At 37.8% G+C, this 18099-nt stretch overlaps 1 protein-coding gene across 4 annotated transcripts in view; it reads right to left on the bottom strand.

Moving 5' to 3' along the window:
- Positions 1–715: 715 nt before the first annotated feature.
- The window catches only part of PLPPR5 (phospholipid phosphatase related 5), a 124418-nt gene continuing 107034 nt past the window's right edge, over positions 716–18099 (bottom strand). For 2 of the 4 annotated variants that reach the window (XM_043460562.1, XM_043460563.1), the window contains exons 6-7: positions 5759–5895; positions 1331–1460 (exon numbers count right to left, since the gene is read on the bottom strand). In XM_043460562.1, coding sequence (XP_043316497.1) covers positions 5761–5895 — 135 coding nt within the window. In that variant the 3' untranslated portion in view covers positions 1331–1460; positions 5759–5760. Of the gene's footprint in view, positions 1461–5758; positions 5896–18099 lie in introns of all 4 variants that reach the window. The other 2 variants (XM_043460564.1, XM_043460565.1) reach the window with 1 other exon arrangement.

Genomic DNA, 18099 nt, shown 5'->3' with positions numbered 1-18099 from the left:
ATAAATTGATTAGTATATCATATTTTGAAAGTGTTTATTCTTAACACACTAATGTTTAAAATACTGCATAACTTTTATAACTTTATTTTGGCATTTTTTCATTCTTTGTGACATATAGGTGGTTGCCCAGGACGCCACTGACCACTGAAAGGCCTCGATGTGTCCAGATGATATGGCAGTTGTGGCATATTTACAAAGAATGCTAAATCTGAATTTAAACTGTAACTGCCTCACCCTAGTTGTGTGGAGTTGGGCACGTTATTTACCCTGTCTTGTCTTTATTTTTCTCATCTGTAACACTAAAGCCAAACTCTTAATGGTTCTATTGTGAGGATTTGGAATTGCAAAGAGTTGGACGCGACTGAGTGACTTTCACTTTTTTTCATTGTGAGGATTAGATGAAATAACAAATGAAAATGTATTTTGTAAACTATAAAGTACTACAAATATGCAAAGCAAAATACATTGACTATATTTCTTGTGTTTATGTAATTTAATCTGCATTGTCTGGGGGTGATTCTTTTCTATTTAAATTATGTGGAAACTTGACTGGCCAAAGAATGGAGCCTTTGACCACTCTTGAGATGGTTATCTGTGGAAAACTGTTCAATAAATAGGTACGGTTGCTGGATTCAGTCACTTAGACTATCCTAAACACTGCCTGCATTCAAAAACTACAAGTCAACAATTAAATCACAATTGTCAGGAACAAAAATCCAAATAAATAATTTTTAATTATGATACATTACTTATTACAGTAAAAATTGGCATTTTCACCTTCAAAAGCAGAAGCACCAGTCTTAGAATTTATAGTATGAATGGTATTTTAAGTGAAATATAGCATAATATTATGTGCAAACATTATTTTAGTATAGAACATACTTTCTAAAAGTAAAGTAATTTCACACACTGAAATCTGTTAGAATGGAAATAAGGTCATGCTGAATAATGAAATAAAAACCCCCATGACTTTCAAAGTCCACTTCGAATGAAATATGGTATGCTGCCAAATAGAAGATACATGATAAATTAAAAAGCTTAACTAGCTCAAAGTGGAGGGACTTCTCACACAAATATGACTCGTGTAGAGGTTTCTTTTCACTTAGTCTCAGTGATTCTGTGAGAAATTAAAATGAATGTTTTATTTCAGAATTAATTTTTGTCATCACTTTTTTATTGAACACCTACCTACTCTGTGTGAGGCTTTGTTGTAGGTGCAGGGGAGACAGAGGAGAAAGACACAGTCCTGCCCTTGAGGAGCTCACAGTCTAGTGGGGGAAACAGATAAGTTGACACTGATTTTTAAATTATAAAAATGATTAGACAACTTTATAAACCTTTTTTGTCATCAAACACACTTTGGGTGTTACGAATGGATGGTGAAAAGGGATGATGTCCAATGCAGTGAGAGACCATTTGCTTCAATATCATGTGACTTCTGCGAAGGCAGTGATGTGGTTCTGCAAAAAGAAAAAGGAATTACAAAGTCAGAGTCTTGGGAAAACTGGCTTCATAAAAGATTTTGGTGTTTTTACAAATAATCAGTAGCCTTATATAAAATTGTAGCCCAAATACACTTAAATTGCAAAAACATTCAGCATTATTCAAATGAGTTGCATATATTATTATATCAATTTAGCTACTAATTATATATTTTATCCAATATTCTTAATTAACCAAATAGAGGAAAATGTTATACCTGTCTTATTCAAAATTAACACTGAAATTTGGAGAGATAAATATGGTAATGCCAGACATGTTAATATTCTGTTCAGCGTTAATGGAATTTTAATGCTGCATGTTGGAGTTTCAGATTAATTGCTCCCTGTGAGACAGATGGCATAGAAGGAGTGGTGAAATGTTCAGACTGAAATGGCATTTGCTAGCTGACAAAGATCTACTTTAAACACTTCATTTTTGATGCATGAATCCAGACTATGGACTGCAATCTCTGTTGTTTACCTCAACCAAAGAATTCTTTGTAGAGACTTTTTTACATTTTTTTTTAAGCAACTGAATTGTGTACCAAGGAACCCTGTGGAATGGCTAATAATTAAATGGTTTCAGACACACAATATGGCTGCTGAAATATTGCAGTGGAAATCGATATGACATAATTAATCATGCTACATACAGGTCATGTCAGGAGCTAACATAAGTGACAGCCCAAACCAATAATAGCAGCATTACAAAAGGGTTTTACCATCAAATTACATGTTTAGAATGTTTTTCATTGTAGCTTTGACTCTGTAAGTCAAAGATATCATAAATAGAATTTCACATAATGAACACATGCCATGAGATTTCATCCATGTAAAGTGTGGCACTTTACAAGTTAAGGTGTTTTGAATAGCTAAAACATTTTTTGAATGTATGTGAATAAATCCATTTTCACTGAATCGAGGCATATTAACCACAACTAGAAGAATATCACTGATGACTGCTTAAGGCAGATTTTTTTCTAGGTCTTACCCACTTCAACCTACTAGAGAAAAACAGTATCAGTAAGAATCAGTAGTGACCAGAGCATGTGGACCTTTTTACTAATTCCTGATAAGCCCTTAGAAAGTTTAATTTCCCATTAAAAAAAAAAAGTCCTGAGAAAAATGTTGACTAATCAGTGGCTCATCTCTAAATTTTCTTGAGTATTCTTTCCAGAAGCACAAGCATGCTTTTACGACAAAAGAGATCTTTCAGAGTTACAGACTGCACTATGATAGAATAAAAGCCATAAGAACTGTGGAAACAAAACATCATAGTTTTATTTCTAGTGGCCCCATGGGGACTTGAAATCTGTGAACTGAAAAAATACAATTTAATACACAGTATTTCAGTATAAAACTGACAGGAGTGTCACTCCTCTGGACAGGACCCAGCACATAGTAATTTCTGGAAAGATGTTAAGTTATAAATGGAAGATTAATCAGTCTGTGGCAACTGGTGGGTAAAGAAAGAGTAAAGATGTGACACTGGAAAGAAACAAAAGGAGATTTAAACAAGGGAGAGAAAACAGATGCTGCTCCAAAGGCTGCTGGCCTAGGTATCAATTTATCTTACCCTAAATAATAATGTCCATAAGACTCATTAAATTTACTAAAGATGATCCTGAGTGAAGGGGACAACCATCTCCTTGGAAAGCAGAACTGAAATACACTAAGTCCCCCACAAATGAATGAGTTCTGTTCTGAGAGTGAGTTCATAAGTCCAACGATGTTAGCCTAGGTAGCCAAATAACATGATCAGCTATATAGTACTGTACTGCAATAGGTTTATAATACTTTTCACACAAATAAGACATAAAAAACAAACAAAAAATAAAGAAAACATTTTTAATTTTACAGTACAGTACCTTGAAAAGTATAGTAGTACGGGATAACAGTTGGCACTTAGCAGTACCAGCTACATCACCAATGCTTCTGGACATCCTGGGCTTGAAATAAAGAAACTGTACTTCTGTACTCTATATAGTACTCTAAAGTACACAAATGCCCAACCACGTGCAGAGGATACACACACGTGACAATGTACGCCAGACACGTGAACTAACTTATGTGGCTGGACGTGAGAGTGCCCGTTTGCATCTTTGAAAATTAGAAACTTGAAGGTTCATATGTAAGGGATTTACTGTATTAAAAGACCTCAATAAAGCAAAGAAAGTAACAGAAACAAATCACTGGTAATCAGTGCAAGGGAGCAAACAAGCGGAGGAAAAACCAAGTGACAGGTAAAAAAGCTGGAGAGTGACCAAAAATGTGCAGTGGCTGTAGGGACAGCATATAAATTTTCATCTACACCTGGGCTTGAAAGTGAAAGTGAAAATCGCTCAGTCGTGTCCGACTCTTTGCGACCCCATGGACTATACCATCCATGGAATTCTCCAGGCCAGAATCCTGGAGTGGGTAGCCTTTCCCTTCTCCAGGGATCTTCCCAACCCAGCAATCGAACCTAGGTCTCCCGCATTGCAGGCAGATTCTTTACCAGCTGAGCTTCCCTTGTGGCTTAAACTGGGGCTGTCCTAAATAGGGATACGAGGTCACCTTAGAAATAAGGCATTGCACAGATAAGTGTAAGTGAGCTATTAAGATCTAGGTTTTGCCATTTAAAAGCACATTTTGGTGACCCCTAGATCTTCCTTTCACTGCTTATAAATTCCAAGCAATAGTGCCCCTTTCTTTATGCTAAGTCATAACCAGGTTAAACTCAAGGGTAACTGTGGTTCCGGATTGACTCCACTTTTAGATCCCAGGGCTCTGGGGAAAAGCCTGCTTTTTCTAATCAGTACCCTTACACTTTCACATCACACTTAAGCTCTAACCTCTGAGATGGCTTTCCCTACTTGGCTGGAATTAAAAGGATTCTTCTCAGGACTTATTATTTAAAGATGGAGTTAGAGAGATAAACAGATAAAAAGAAAACAATGAAGTGACTATGTGTAGGGAAGAAAACATAAGAGAAATTTAATAATAGTTTCCAAGTACATGAAAGGAGTGTACAAAGAACACAGGGGCCATCTGTTCATTAATTTCACTAACAGCAAACAAATCTAAACTGTAGAATGAAAGAGATGGACTATTAACCTCAGTAGGCTTTAAGAAATAAGATGAGTTCTCTTCCAGCACAGGAATAGTTTTTTCCTGAAAGAATCTAGAGAAAGGACAAACTAAAATCCTTATCATCTATAAAACTCTTATGATTCGCTATTATAACAACTACATGTATGTAAATACATGATTTGAAATATTCAAATGGTATGATTCCTATGCAGGAAGTTATGATGTCGCTCACTTCCCCATCAGCATTTTTTTTTAGCAATATTAAAAAAATCAGAATTGCACTTAATATTTTCAGTTCACCTGTATTGAAGAATGGACTCCCTATGAGTCAAACTAGGTGACAAGGGGTTTTGCCTTTTAATCTGGTTGAATTCTTTATATGCAATATTAAATCTTATTAGTAGACAGGGCAAACTTTCAATAGGCAAACTAAAAATTCATGCACAGAAGCTTAATTCAGAATCTTAAGAAGAAAGTGGTCATACAATTCATCAGGGCAATTACACACACAGAGTACACAGAAGTTAGCAGAGCTTGAGTCCAAAGAGCTGAAGGTGGGAATATGCTACATCCATTAGGAAGTGTGCATCCACGTCCACAGCAAGTCAGTGAGCAAAATACTGAATCCAGTCCTTGAGTGCAGAGGTCCATGGAAAAATAAGTACTTGTTTCTGAAAAGTAGTTTTGGATTCTTAAATTTGATAAACTCTAAGTCCCTAGTATGTCAATTTTTGAAGCTTTAAGTTCCATGTTAAAAATCTTGATTTTTCTATTTATCCTACATCCCATTTGTATAAATTATACTTTGGAATTTTAAAGTTACTTAAAACAAAATTGCTATTTATTTATGACAGGAAAATTTGGCAATGACTTGCTACTTAGTGAGATCTGCCACTCACCATTTTTCCTCGAAAAAATACAGGGAGATGCAAAGACAGCACTTCAGATAAGAGAACAAAAAAAGTTACTACTATCAAGGGCTATTTGATTGAGGAATGCTAAGTTCCCATTAATGAGTGAAATATCAGTGAAAAACCAAAATATATTTGAACAATAAATAATAAAGATAACAATAATAACCAAAATGATCTAGTATCTAGATCCCTTCTGGTTATAATGGAAACTTGCACAGAAGGACACATTTTTTTGTATTTGCCTTAGCTTTGCAACTCAATTCTAACACCAGTGCGCGCGAGCGCACATACGTTTATTGCCTTAATTGAAGGTGTTCACAGTGGCTGATTCCCATTATCCAGCTGAAGAGTCTTGCGAGACAGTCTTTAAAGGACCTTCCCTGTGAATTTTCTTCTTGACCATTCTCAATGGGTTGGATTCGGGACACCTAAAAAATGTATTTTATATATTATTTCAGTGTTGAAGTATTGACTTACTTGGATAAAGCACTCGTTTATTTAAAATCCGATGTTATATTGCTGGACCAAATGCCGAGCTTAAATACTGTTCCAATTCTTTCTTTCTGGATGATTATAAACGGCTTTTGTTTTTTAACTGGAAGTTATCAGCAATCAGCTTTTATGTTAAACATAAAATGGGATCTGTGCATATGGCATCTTAAATTCAGTGATTTGTGTCTTCAACTCTATTGGGAAGGAAGCTGTGTGGCACAGTGGATGCTGCAGTCAGGGAGTGTGAATGTCAAGTGCTTGAAGGTGGGCTCTATAGCATTTTCACAAGCAGTTTAATCTTTCAGAGATCTGGCTTTCTTATCTGTAAAGTGGAACTAATAATACATATTTGAATGGATTTTGATTAGGATTAAATGAGATGATATGCACAAAGGTCCTCGTCTCTCTACACAAACATATTATGGTTGTCCATAAAAGCCAGGAGCAAGACAAAAAGTAAAAAAGAGGAAGAAAAAGAGAGAGAAAAAAGAAGTTTTTTATAATTGGTTGGAATTCCAGGATGCTATAGTCTACAATTCTAATATCCAAACAAGCTTTAAAACCCAAATGTTTCTTTTTTGGTGCAAGCTCATTTGGTGGTGTTTCTTACCACCATTGGGGAATTGCTGTGAGGCAATTTGTACTCTGCTGTGCTGCGGAAATATCCATTTTTGATTACAAAGTGATGCTCAAGATCCTGCTTGTATAACAGAATACACAGTATTTTCTCCTAAAATATAAAATATTTTAATCCAGAGAAACATCTAGCACTACTGATTTAGAATAAGAAATCACAGTCCTATAACCAACAATTGTTACAAACACAGCCTACGTTTTACCAGGAGAAGATAGATGGATGTCATATTCCCAAATACTGGCCATCTTTATTTTGCTATTTGCTTCTTCCTTCATTCACTGTGTCCTCTGATGAGGCAAAATGAAAAGGAGAAGAGAGAAGGAAGAAAAGCAGTCATGTATGAAGTGTGTGCTCTAAGACTCAACTCCATCACATTAGGTTTTCCTCCTGGTAGAGCCTGAAGTTGGTGAGTATTTCAGAAAAGAGAAATGATGTTAAGTCCATCTAAGAAGAAATTACTAGAGAACTTCAAACTTGAGGCTATGAACCACTGTAAAGTTCATCTAAGCAATTTCTTGTTTTAAAAAGTTGGGGATGTGATGACATAAGAGCTAAAAAACCATTTCTTTCTTTTTTTTATGGTGGTTTTGTTTCAATTTAGAATTTTATAATAGCTCTGAGTTTTGTTTCTTCTCAGGAATTTCCTTCTGGTACTATTTGGAGAAAGAGGCTAAAAACTACTCTCCGAGAGAATTGTTCCTCCCTAGAGAAAGGGGGAAACTCTAGGTGGCTTTCTCTGATAAGCTAATTAACCCAGAGGCAGGCCAAGCTTTTACTGGAGTATTAGCTATAGATCTTATGAAGTATTTCCAAGTCCCAAGGAGCCAAAGAAGCTTAAGGCTTTCCACAGTGAATCTTTAGGAGCAGGGGTTCTCTAATTGGCTGCATGTTGGAATCACCTGGGAGCTTTAAACAAATACTGAGGCAACTCTGGAGACTTAGATTTAATTGCTATGAGGCGTGGCCTGGTCAGTGGGATTTTTAGAGACTCTCCAGATGATTCTAGTGTGCAGCTAATATTGAAAACTGTTTCAGAAATTCTGCAGACCCAGCTGGATCCACACCAACCACTGGCAACACGTCCAAATCACCTGAGGTGCCTGATATACTACTGATCCCCTGGCTCAAGCCCAGGCCTACTGGATCAGATTCTTGAGACTGAATTCCAGGAGTCTAGCCTTTTTTTGAATTCTGCAAGTGATGGATTCCTTTTTACATCAGTCTGAGAACCACTGCCAAGAGTTGTAGAAAAGTGATTAGTTAGCAATGTGAGCACTGTCAGGTATAGACAGTCAATTCTTTCTTTAAAATGCTATCACTTCTCTGGCAAAAAGAGCATGGCCTACAAGAGCAGTAATACTGAATGATTCTCAAAAAAAAATAAAATAAAATCTTTGTGTTCTAACACTTCTGGGAATAGCTGCACATTGCATTCCTTGTTTAGAGCTTCACAGGGCATAAGGTGTTGAGATTTGTAATAAACACTTATGTTTCATTTTAGCTCAGTTTCCCAATGTACTGACATGAAACTCCATGCAAGTCTATTAATACAAATGTGTTTATGTTCTTTGGTGGATGTGGGTATCCATGGACTCTATCTGAAGTTTCTTAACTTCCCTAACTCTAATGACCTGTCCAATACTTTTAGTCCACAGTCACAACTATATTGTGAACCACCAACCCTATCTACCTCCTAGCCTATCTCCCTCATACAATAAAGTTTCTCTGGCCATTCTGGAAATTTCCCAACCAATAATTTTTTTCATCTGCTCTAGTCCATCTTACTCTTTCTCAATTTTGTTTCTATTACACTCATTCTGTAGTCCAGTTGAACATTCTTTGATGGCATTCTCAGTTCTCTTGCCCTAGTGCTCTTCTCTCACCTGCCAAACAAAATCTTGGTGTAAGCTGGTTCCTCTCTCTGGAACAGTCTCCTCTCCCCTCTTTGGCTAACAGCCCTTCAGATCTCTATTTACAGGATGTTGCAGAATCAATAAGTTTGGATAGGTCACCCTTTATGTGCTCCTCTAACATAACTATCATCACTCTGTTCTTATAAAGTTATTTATAAATCTAGAAGTACAGACTCATGATACTGTAAACTCATTCATCCTGAGAAATGTACCATAGTGTTTCTTATTTGATATTTGCTACATGTTTCATAGGCTTCCCTTGTGGCTCAGATGATAAAGAGTCCGCCTGCAATGCAAGAGACCTGGGTTTGATCCCTGGATCAGGAAGATCCCCTGGAGATGTGCATGGCAATCCACTCCAGTATTCTTGCCTGGAGAACCCCATGGACAGAGAATTTACTGTACATCACAACTGATGATAAGAAATATAACTCACCAATAAATTGTACCCATGCCTTGATTTACACTGATATTTTAAGCTAATGAATGGCTTCTTATTTATTTCTTTCTAACAAAGGTCTGTCTAGTCAAAGCTATGGTTTTTCCAATAGTCATGTATGGATGTGAGAGTTGGACTATAAAGAAAGCTGAGCGGCTGAAGAACTGATGCTTTTGAACTATGGTGCTGGAGAAGACTCTTGAGAGTCCCTTGGACTGCGAGGAGATCCAACCAGTCCATCCTAAAGGAGATCAGTCCTAAGTGTTCATTGGAAGGACTGATGTTGAAGCTGAAACTCCAATACTTTGGCCACCTAATGTGAAGAGCTGACTCATTTGAAAAGACCCTGATGCTGGGAAAGATTGAGGGCAGGAGGAGAAAGGGATGACAGAGGATGAGATGGCTGGATGGCATCACTGACTCAATGGACATGAGTTTGGGTAAACTCCGGGAGCTGGTGATGGACAGGGAGGCCTGGCATACTGCAATCTATGGGGTCGCAAAGAGTTGGGCATGACTGAGTGGCTGAACTACACTGAATTTTTTAAAACACATTAGATTTGCTAAATAAGTAGCCTAATACTACCTGACAGAGATGAATCAAAGGATATGGGTAATGGATCAACTGTATGATATGTTCATATACAACCAGGCACTGATTAAAATTTCTTATTTAAAAAACTTGCCTACTTGGGCTTGCCTAGTGCATCAGTGGTGAGGAGTCTGTGCAGGAAACACAGGTTCGAACCCTGGTTGGGAAGATTCCTCTTGTTGCAGAGCAACTAGCCCCACGCAGCATAACTATTGAGCCTGTGCTCTGGAGTCCGAGAGCCACAACTTCTGAGCCCACGGGCTGCAACTACTGAAGCCTGCATGCCTTAGAGCCCATTCATACAAAGCCATGTGCATGAAGTTTTATATCAGATGTCCTCATAATTGGGAAAAACTAGAACAGCCTAAATATCCTTCAATAGGTAAACAGATTTTAAAAAATGGTGGTATATCCACACAATAGAATACCACTCAGAAATAAAAAGGGAAGAAAAAGAAAACAGGTAAAAACATGAATGAATCTCAAATGCATTAAACAAGGTGCAAGAAGTCAGACTCAAAAGGCTATATACTGAGTGAGTCCATTTACATGACACCCTGGAAAAGGCAAAAGCATAGGAACAGAAAACATATTAGTGCTTGCTGGTGTTAGGAGATAAAGCAGGAGTTGGCTATCATTTTAGGGTGGTAGGAATGTCCTATAACTTGAATATGGTGATGGTTACATGATGGTAGGCATTTGTCAAAACTCACTAAACTGTGTTATAAAAGGGAATTTTATAGGATGTAAATTATGCCTTTAATAAACTCCAATTAAAAAATTAGGACCATTAACCACTCCATGAATTAAGTCTAAAGGCCAAGTGGTACGTAGAATTTGATTTGTCAGTTAGTGAAAGCATTAGTCACTCAGTTGTGTCTGACTCTTTGCAACCCCATGAACTGTATAACCCACCAGGCTTCTCAGTCCATGGAATTCTCCAGGCAAGAATACTGGAGTGGGTAGCCATTTCCTTCTCCAGGGATTGAACCTGGGTGTCCCATTGCAGCGGGATTCTTTACCATCTGAGTCATCAGGGAAGCCCAGTTATTGAGTTGTTATCTGAATAGTTGATTGTTTCAGTCACAAAAGAAAGGCACAAAATAAATGCATGGAAAGATATTCAAAATATACAAATGAAAATGAGGTACTTCATTTATTTTTGACCTTTAAGATGTATGAAAATTATTAAGAACAATTCTCTTATTCTTAAGAACATTCTCTGTTATTGGAGAGAACACTGTATATCAAATCAAAAACCTTAAGAGTACTCATCATTTTTTTCCCCCTAACATTTCCACTTCTATAAATATATCTTAAATAAGTTTCATTAATTGAACTTATAGATATGTCTATTTTAGCGATGTTTACCTCAGTATTGATTATAATTGTGGGAACTTGGAAGTGGAAGCCATTCACTATGCCAATAGAGGTAATGGTTAATTTATATGGATGAAAACTTTTTCAATGTAATTCTGTAACACTGTATAGCACAGTGATTATGATTTTGAACTCTGTAGTGATAAACATGGAACATAAATAAAAAGTGGAAAATACAGTTCTGTATTCCCATCTCAGAACACAGATAGGTTATATGACCTTGGGCAAATTACTTCTTTAAGTCTCTCTGTAAAATATGAATAAGATACATTCAAATGATTTCTGTAAAAACTAAAATGATATTTTATGTTAGGTTCTTTGCATAATTCCTGACACATATTAAGCTTTCACTGAAGATTTAGCTTTTACAGTTATGCCTGATATGATTATATATTCATTGACCTGTGGCCATATTCACAACATACTGTTACAAGAGCAAAATCAGGATCAGAACGGAGCAACCAGGCAGGTCCTGTACCGCACACAAACCCACCCACACACGCACGGGACCTCGAGGCTATTTTAAGAAAATATTTCCAGTGATCACTGTGGTAGGGTATGGATACTTTCTATTTGTGTTTTGCTTTTCCAGATTTTCACATTTTAAACAATATACCTGAATAACTTGTTGCTTCCTTAACAGAAACAATAAACCACAATAAAATGTGGTTGTTTTCTAAGACAGGGAATAAAGTCATTGTTTATCTTCCTAGTTTCATTCAAATAGAATTTTACATTTTCTCCTCCAAAAATGTTTATAGAGCCACGGTGCTCTGGATTGACTTTGAAGCCCTCCATAGAGTCCCAAGGACCGTCTAGCAAAAGGGAACTGATCTGAGAGAAGAGGAGAATGCAATGGGGAGGAGCAGTTTTCCATGTGTAACTAACGATGCGGGCACTGAGAGGGATTTTTTTTAATCCATCATTGTTTTATTCTCTCCTTAACTAATGATTACATAAATCATATAATTTAAAAATGTAGTCATCAACTCTCTATTTATTTGTAAAATGAGATGAGCTAGCTTGTTTATATTCAGAAGTAATTTACTGAAAAGAGGCTTTTATAAAAGGCCTGTTAGGTAAGATGGAAAAAAAATAATCTATCTTTCATTCTTTGTGAAGTGTATTATCATGTATAAATAGTGTGGAGAAATAAATAATGAATATTTGGAAGCAAAAATAGGAAAAAAATGATGTATGGCAAAGTAATATCAGTATATACTTATTTTTATAAACTAAAATGTTGATGCCTGGTTGGAATTTTTAAGCCTCCATTTAAAATTGTCCTTTTGAAGCAAAATTAAACAAATGAGAACAGAGTACAGCATGCAAACACTGATTTACTTCAAATATTTTTCATAAGTACTCAAAGCTTAGATTGAGAAAAAAGCCCTAAAATTTGAGGGTATTTAGTCCCACTAACTATTCCAATATCTGATCACTAATACAGTTGTTTTGACAAGATCCTATATAACATTTACATTACAGTTCAGCAGCTCTGTAAAACAAAGGTTTGCATTCCAGAAAAAAAACTGAGTCGCAAATAGATTGCCATCATTATTCAAGCACAACATTTTGAAACCTCAAAGGAATTTATCACAGACAGCACCGTAATGTATAATCATATTTGTTTTGGCAAGAAACCACAGGATTGTTTTGCTGTTGCTATGACACTAATGTATGCAACATTTTATAGTATAATATTTTCTGCCACATGTGCTATGCATGACATAGACAATCTGTATAAATTTTTAAATCCATGAAATTTATCTATAAGGATAGGTATATATCTATATATCTCCATCTATTTATTATCTATCTAGCTCCTGAAACAAAATGAAAATCCTATTAAGGGAAGCATTATTGTTTACAGGAGGGAACTAATGTTAACTAATGTTTAAGGTGCTTAAGTGTTAAGCACCTACCATGTGCCAGGAAGTTCATTTGTGATCTGTTAATCCCATCAATCACTCCATAAGGAAACAATTATTATATCGATTTTTCAGAAAATGAGGAGAGGAGTATTCATCGAATCCCACCTAGTCTGACTAGCTATAACGTAGTCAAACCAAGCTTCAAACTGAAGATGTGTGCATGTGTGAGTGCCAGGTCACTTCAGTCATGTCTGACTCTTTATAACCCTATGGACTATAGCTCACCAAGCTCCTCTGTCCGTGGGATTTTCCAGGCAAGAACACTGGAGTGGGCTGCCACGCCCTCCTCCAGGGGACCTTCCAGACTCCGGGATGGACCCTGGTTCCTGCTGCTCCTGTATTGCAGGCAGATTCTTTACCACTGAGTCCTAGGGAAGCTCTCAAACTCAAGACTGCCAGCTGCAAAGCCTGTCTTTCCATCCTCCACCCATCCTAACTCTGCCTAAATTTCTGCACAGGCTTCACTCTGATTTCTATGATTTTATAATCTGAAAGCAGTCAATGTAAATGTCAATGCATGGCCTTTTCTGGGTCACCATGAATTCCCTTAGAATTTTCTTATCCATATAAATTTCCATTACAGTTGCCGTTATTATTTAGTTGCTAAGTTGTGTCTGACTCAGTGACCCCATGGACTACAGCCTGCCAGACGTCTCTGTCCATGGTGTTCTCCAGGCAAGAATACTGGAGTGGGTTGCCATTTCCTTCTCCAGGGGATTTTCCCGACCCAGGGATGGAACCTGTGTCTCCTGCATTGGCAGGTGGATTCTTTACCACTGAACCACCTGGGAAGCCACAGTTGCCATGAGAATTAAACACAACACAGTAATTTCCATCTGTAATATTACACACTTCTTATGCCATTTCTAGATTTTTTGAGTTGTGATCACTGCTCACCACTTTCATTCCAGTGACGCTTCTGCTGATAAGGGAGTGCTTTCACACTATGAGCTTCTTGGGTAGTACAAGCTAGTAAAAAGTCCCTGATCTGATGCACAAAACTGTAATCTGCAATCTTGTGATTCTTTCTAGCATTATTTTCCCTTCCCTGTTGTAGGCAAAAGGGGATCACTTTTGGTTTAAATGATTAGATCACAAAAACCTTAAAAAAAAATAATAATGGAGAAAATTTTTTTCTCAAAACGCATTTCCTCTACCTGGCTCTATCCATTAAATGAGTTCTCAGAGTTATCTCAAATTACCCGTAAGTGGCTATAGCAGCCTGGTCTATTAATACATGCCTTAACAAAACTAAGAAAATGTAGATATCAACTGTTCTCGGATCTACTGGAAATATTCCATTTTCTATCAAATCCCATCCATCCTTATATTTATTTAAAACATTTTTTGTTCCCTTGCCATATAGTCTCCGTTCCTTTAGATTTGTTGTTTGCCACTGGTTAAAACTGATGAGCCATAAGCATACATCATTTGCATGTGCTTACCTATGCAAATCTGAATGGTAGCCTTCTGCCTTAAGAGGGAGAACAAGCAGAGGGCAAGAGAGAGGGAAAAAATAAAAGCACCTAGTGCTCTGCTGCTGGAACGAATGCAGCACGACCCAGGAGGATCCCTGGAGGAAAGAAGACAAGGAACCCCTTTTCTGTTCAGTTCAGTTCAGTCATCAGTCATGTCCGACTGTTTGCAACCCATGGACTGCAGCACACCAGGCCACGCTTTCCATCACCAACTCCCAGAGTTTACTCAAACTCATGTTCATTGAGTCGGTGATGCCATCCAATCATCTGATCCTCTGTCGTCCCCTTTTCCTCCTGTCTTCAATCTTTCCCAGCATCAGGGGCTTTTCAAATGAGTCAGTTCTTTGCATCAGGTGGCCAAAGTATTGGAGTTTCAGCTTCAGCATCAGTTCTTCCAAAGAATATTCAGGACTGATTTCCTATAGGATGAACTGGTTGGATCTCCTTGCAGTCCATGGGACGCTCAAGTGTCTTCTCCAACACCACAGTTCAAAAGCGTCAATTCTTCGGTGCTCAGCTTTCTTTATAGTCCAATTCTCACATCCATACATGACTACTGGAAAAACCATAGCTTTGACTAGATGGATCTTTGTTGGCAAAGTAATGTCTCTGCTTTCCAATGTGCTATCTAGGTTGGTTGTAACTTTTCTTCCAAGGAGCAAGTGTCTTTTAATTTCATGGCTGCAGTCACCATCTGCAGTGATTTTGGAGCCCCCCAAAAAAAGTCTGCCACTGCTTCCATTGTTTCCCCTTCTATTTGCCATGAAGTGATGGGACCAGATGCCGTGATCTTAGTTTTCTGAATGTTGACCTTTAAGCCAACTATCGGCTTTCACTTTCATCAAGAGGCTCTTTAGCTCTTCGATTTCTGCCATAAGGGTGGTGTCATCTGCATATCTGAGGTTATTGATATTTCTCCTGGCAATCTTGATTCCAGCTTGTACTTCATCCAGCTCAGCATTTCTCATTATGTACTCTGCATATAAGTTAAATAAACAGGGTAACAATATACAGCTTTGACATACTCCTTTCCCAATGTGGAACCAGTCTGTTGTTCCATGTCCAGTTCTAAATGTTGCTTCCTGATCTGCAGACAGATTTCTCAGGAGGCAGGTCAGGTGGTTTGGTATTCCTATCTCTTGAAGAGTTTTCCACAGTTTATTGTGATCCACACAGTCAAAGGTATTGGCATAGTCAATAAAGCAGAAATAGATGTTTTTATGGAACTCTCTTGCTTTTTCAGTGATCCAGCAGATGTTGGCAATTTGATCTCTGGTTCCTCTGCCTTTTCTAAATCTGACTTGAACATCTGGAAGTTCACAGTTCACATTATTGCTGAAGCCTGGCTTGGAGAATTTTGAGCATTACTTTGCTAGCATGTGAGATGAGTGCAGTTGTGCAGTAGTTTGACCATTCTTTGGCATTGCCTTTCTTTGGGATTGGAATGAAAACTGACCTTTTTGAGTCCTGTGGTCACTGCTGAGTTTTCCAAATTTGCTGGCATATTGAGTGCAGCACTGTCACAGCATCATCTTTTAGGATTTGAAATAGCTCAACTGGAATTCCATCACCTTCACTAGCTTTGTTCGTAGTGATGCTTCCTAAGGCCCACTTGACTTCACATTCCAGGATGTCTGGCTCTGGGTGAGTGATCACACCATCATGATTATCTGGGTTGTGAAGATCTTTTTTGTATAGTTCTTCTGTGTATTCTTGCCACCTCTTAATATCTTCTGCTTCTATTAGGTCACTACCATTTCTGTACTTTATTGAGCCCATCTTTGTATGAAATGTTCCCTGGTATCTCTAATTTTTTTGAAGAAATCTCTAGTCTTTCCCATTCTATTGTTTTCCTCCATTTCTTTGCATTGATTACTGAGGAAGGCTTTCTTATCTCTCCTTGCTAGTCTTTGGAACTCTGCATTCAAATGGGTATATCTTTCCTTTTCTCCTTTGCATTTCACTTCCCACTTTTCACAACTATTTGTAAGGCCTCCTCAGACAGCCATTTTGCTTTTTTGCATTTCTTTTTCTTGGGGATGGTCTTGATCCCTGTCTCCTGTATACAATGTCACGAACCTCCATCCATAGTTCATCAGGCATGTTGATTATCAGATCTAGTCCCTTAAATCTATTTCTCACTTCCACTGTATAATCATAAGGGATTTGATTTAGGTCATACCTGCATGGTCTAGTGGTTTCCCCCACTTTTTTCAATTTAAGTCTGAATTTGGCAATAAGGAGTACATGATCTGAGCCACAGTCAGCTCCTGGTCTTGCTTTTGCTGACTATATAGAGCTTCTCCATCTTTGGCTGCAAAGAATATAATCAGTCTGATTTCAGTGTTGACCATCTGGTGATGTCCATGTGTAGAGTCCTCTTCTGTTGTTGGAAGAGGGTATTTGCTATGGCCAGTGCATTCTCTTGGCAAAACTCTATTAGCCTTTGCCCCAGTTTGGTGAAATGTATTTTGGTCAGGTGCTGATTCTGATCAGAGGAGTTGTCTTACTCCATCCAGTCTGTTAGAACAGAGTACTATAGACCAGTAGCTTATAAACAACAGAAGTTTGTTTCTCACAGTCCTGGAGGCTGGGATGTCTGAGATCAAGCACTGGCAGATCCAGCCTCCAATGAGGGCACTCTTCCTGGTTCACAGATGGCCTTCTCCCTGTCCCTTCTCACAGCCGCAGGGTTGAGGGAGTTTGTAAGGTCCCTTTATTTTTTTTTTTTTAATATATTAACAAATATTTATTGAATGACTTCTATGTTTTAGAAAGCTCTAAGCACAGGGAATTCTGCAGTATCCCAAATGAGAACATTTTTTTTTTTTTTTGTCATACATTGATATGAATCAGCCATAGATTCTTCAATAAGAACAGTTATTCCATTCATAAAAGTCTCTGCCTTTAAGATCTAATCACCCCCTAAAGCCCCATTGCCTAGACTCATCATGTTGGGAATTAGGTTTCAACATAGGAATTTGGGGTTACACAAGAATGCAGTGTATATGCAGGGGTTATTTAACCACACCAGTGATTTACAGTGAAAACGGGCTAAATGCTGGCCATGATGTCATTAGGAAAACTATTTCTCCATCCCACCCACCGCAGGAAACACGCCAACCTTTCATCTATGTCATTTTCCTGTCTTCTCTTCAAAGATTTCTCTTGATCATAACTAAGAGAAAAATGATCAATGCAAGAAATAGAAGAAAGCAATAGAATGGGAAAGACTAGAAATCTCGTCAAGAAAATTAGAGATAACAAGGGAAATTTTCATGTAAAGATGGGCCCAATAAAGGAAAGAAATGGTGGGGACCTAATAGAAGCATAAGATATAAAGAAGAGGTGGCAAGAATACACAGAAGAACTATACAAAAAAGATGTTCATGACCCAGATAATCACGATGGTGTGATCATTCACCTAGGGCCAGACTTCCTGGAATGTGAAGTCAAGTGGGCCTTAGGAAGCATCACTACGAACAAAGCTAGTGGAGGTGATGGAATTCCAGTTGAGTTATTTCAAATCCTAAAAGATGATGCTGTGACAGTGCTACACTCAATATGCCAGCAAATTTGGAAAACTCAGCAGTGGCCACAGGACTAGAAAAGGTCAGTTTTCATTCCAATTCCAAAGAAAGGCAATGCCAAAGAATGCTCAAACTATGGCACAATTGCTCTCATCTCACATGCTAGCAAAGTAATGCTCAAAATTCTCCAAGCCAGGCTTCAACAGTGCGTCAACTCTGAACTTCCAGGTGTTCAAG

The sequence above is a fragment of the Cervus canadensis genome, chromosome 2 (genome assembly GCF_019320065.1).
Source record: "Cervus canadensis isolate Bull #8, Minnesota chromosome 2, ASM1932006v1, whole genome shotgun sequence".
NCBI classification, from domain to species: domain Eukaryota; kingdom Metazoa; phylum Chordata; class Mammalia; order Artiodactyla; family Cervidae; genus Cervus; species Cervus canadensis.
The sequence above is the reverse complement of the archived record's forward strand: the minus strand, read 5'-3'. Positions and strand labels throughout refer to the sequence as shown.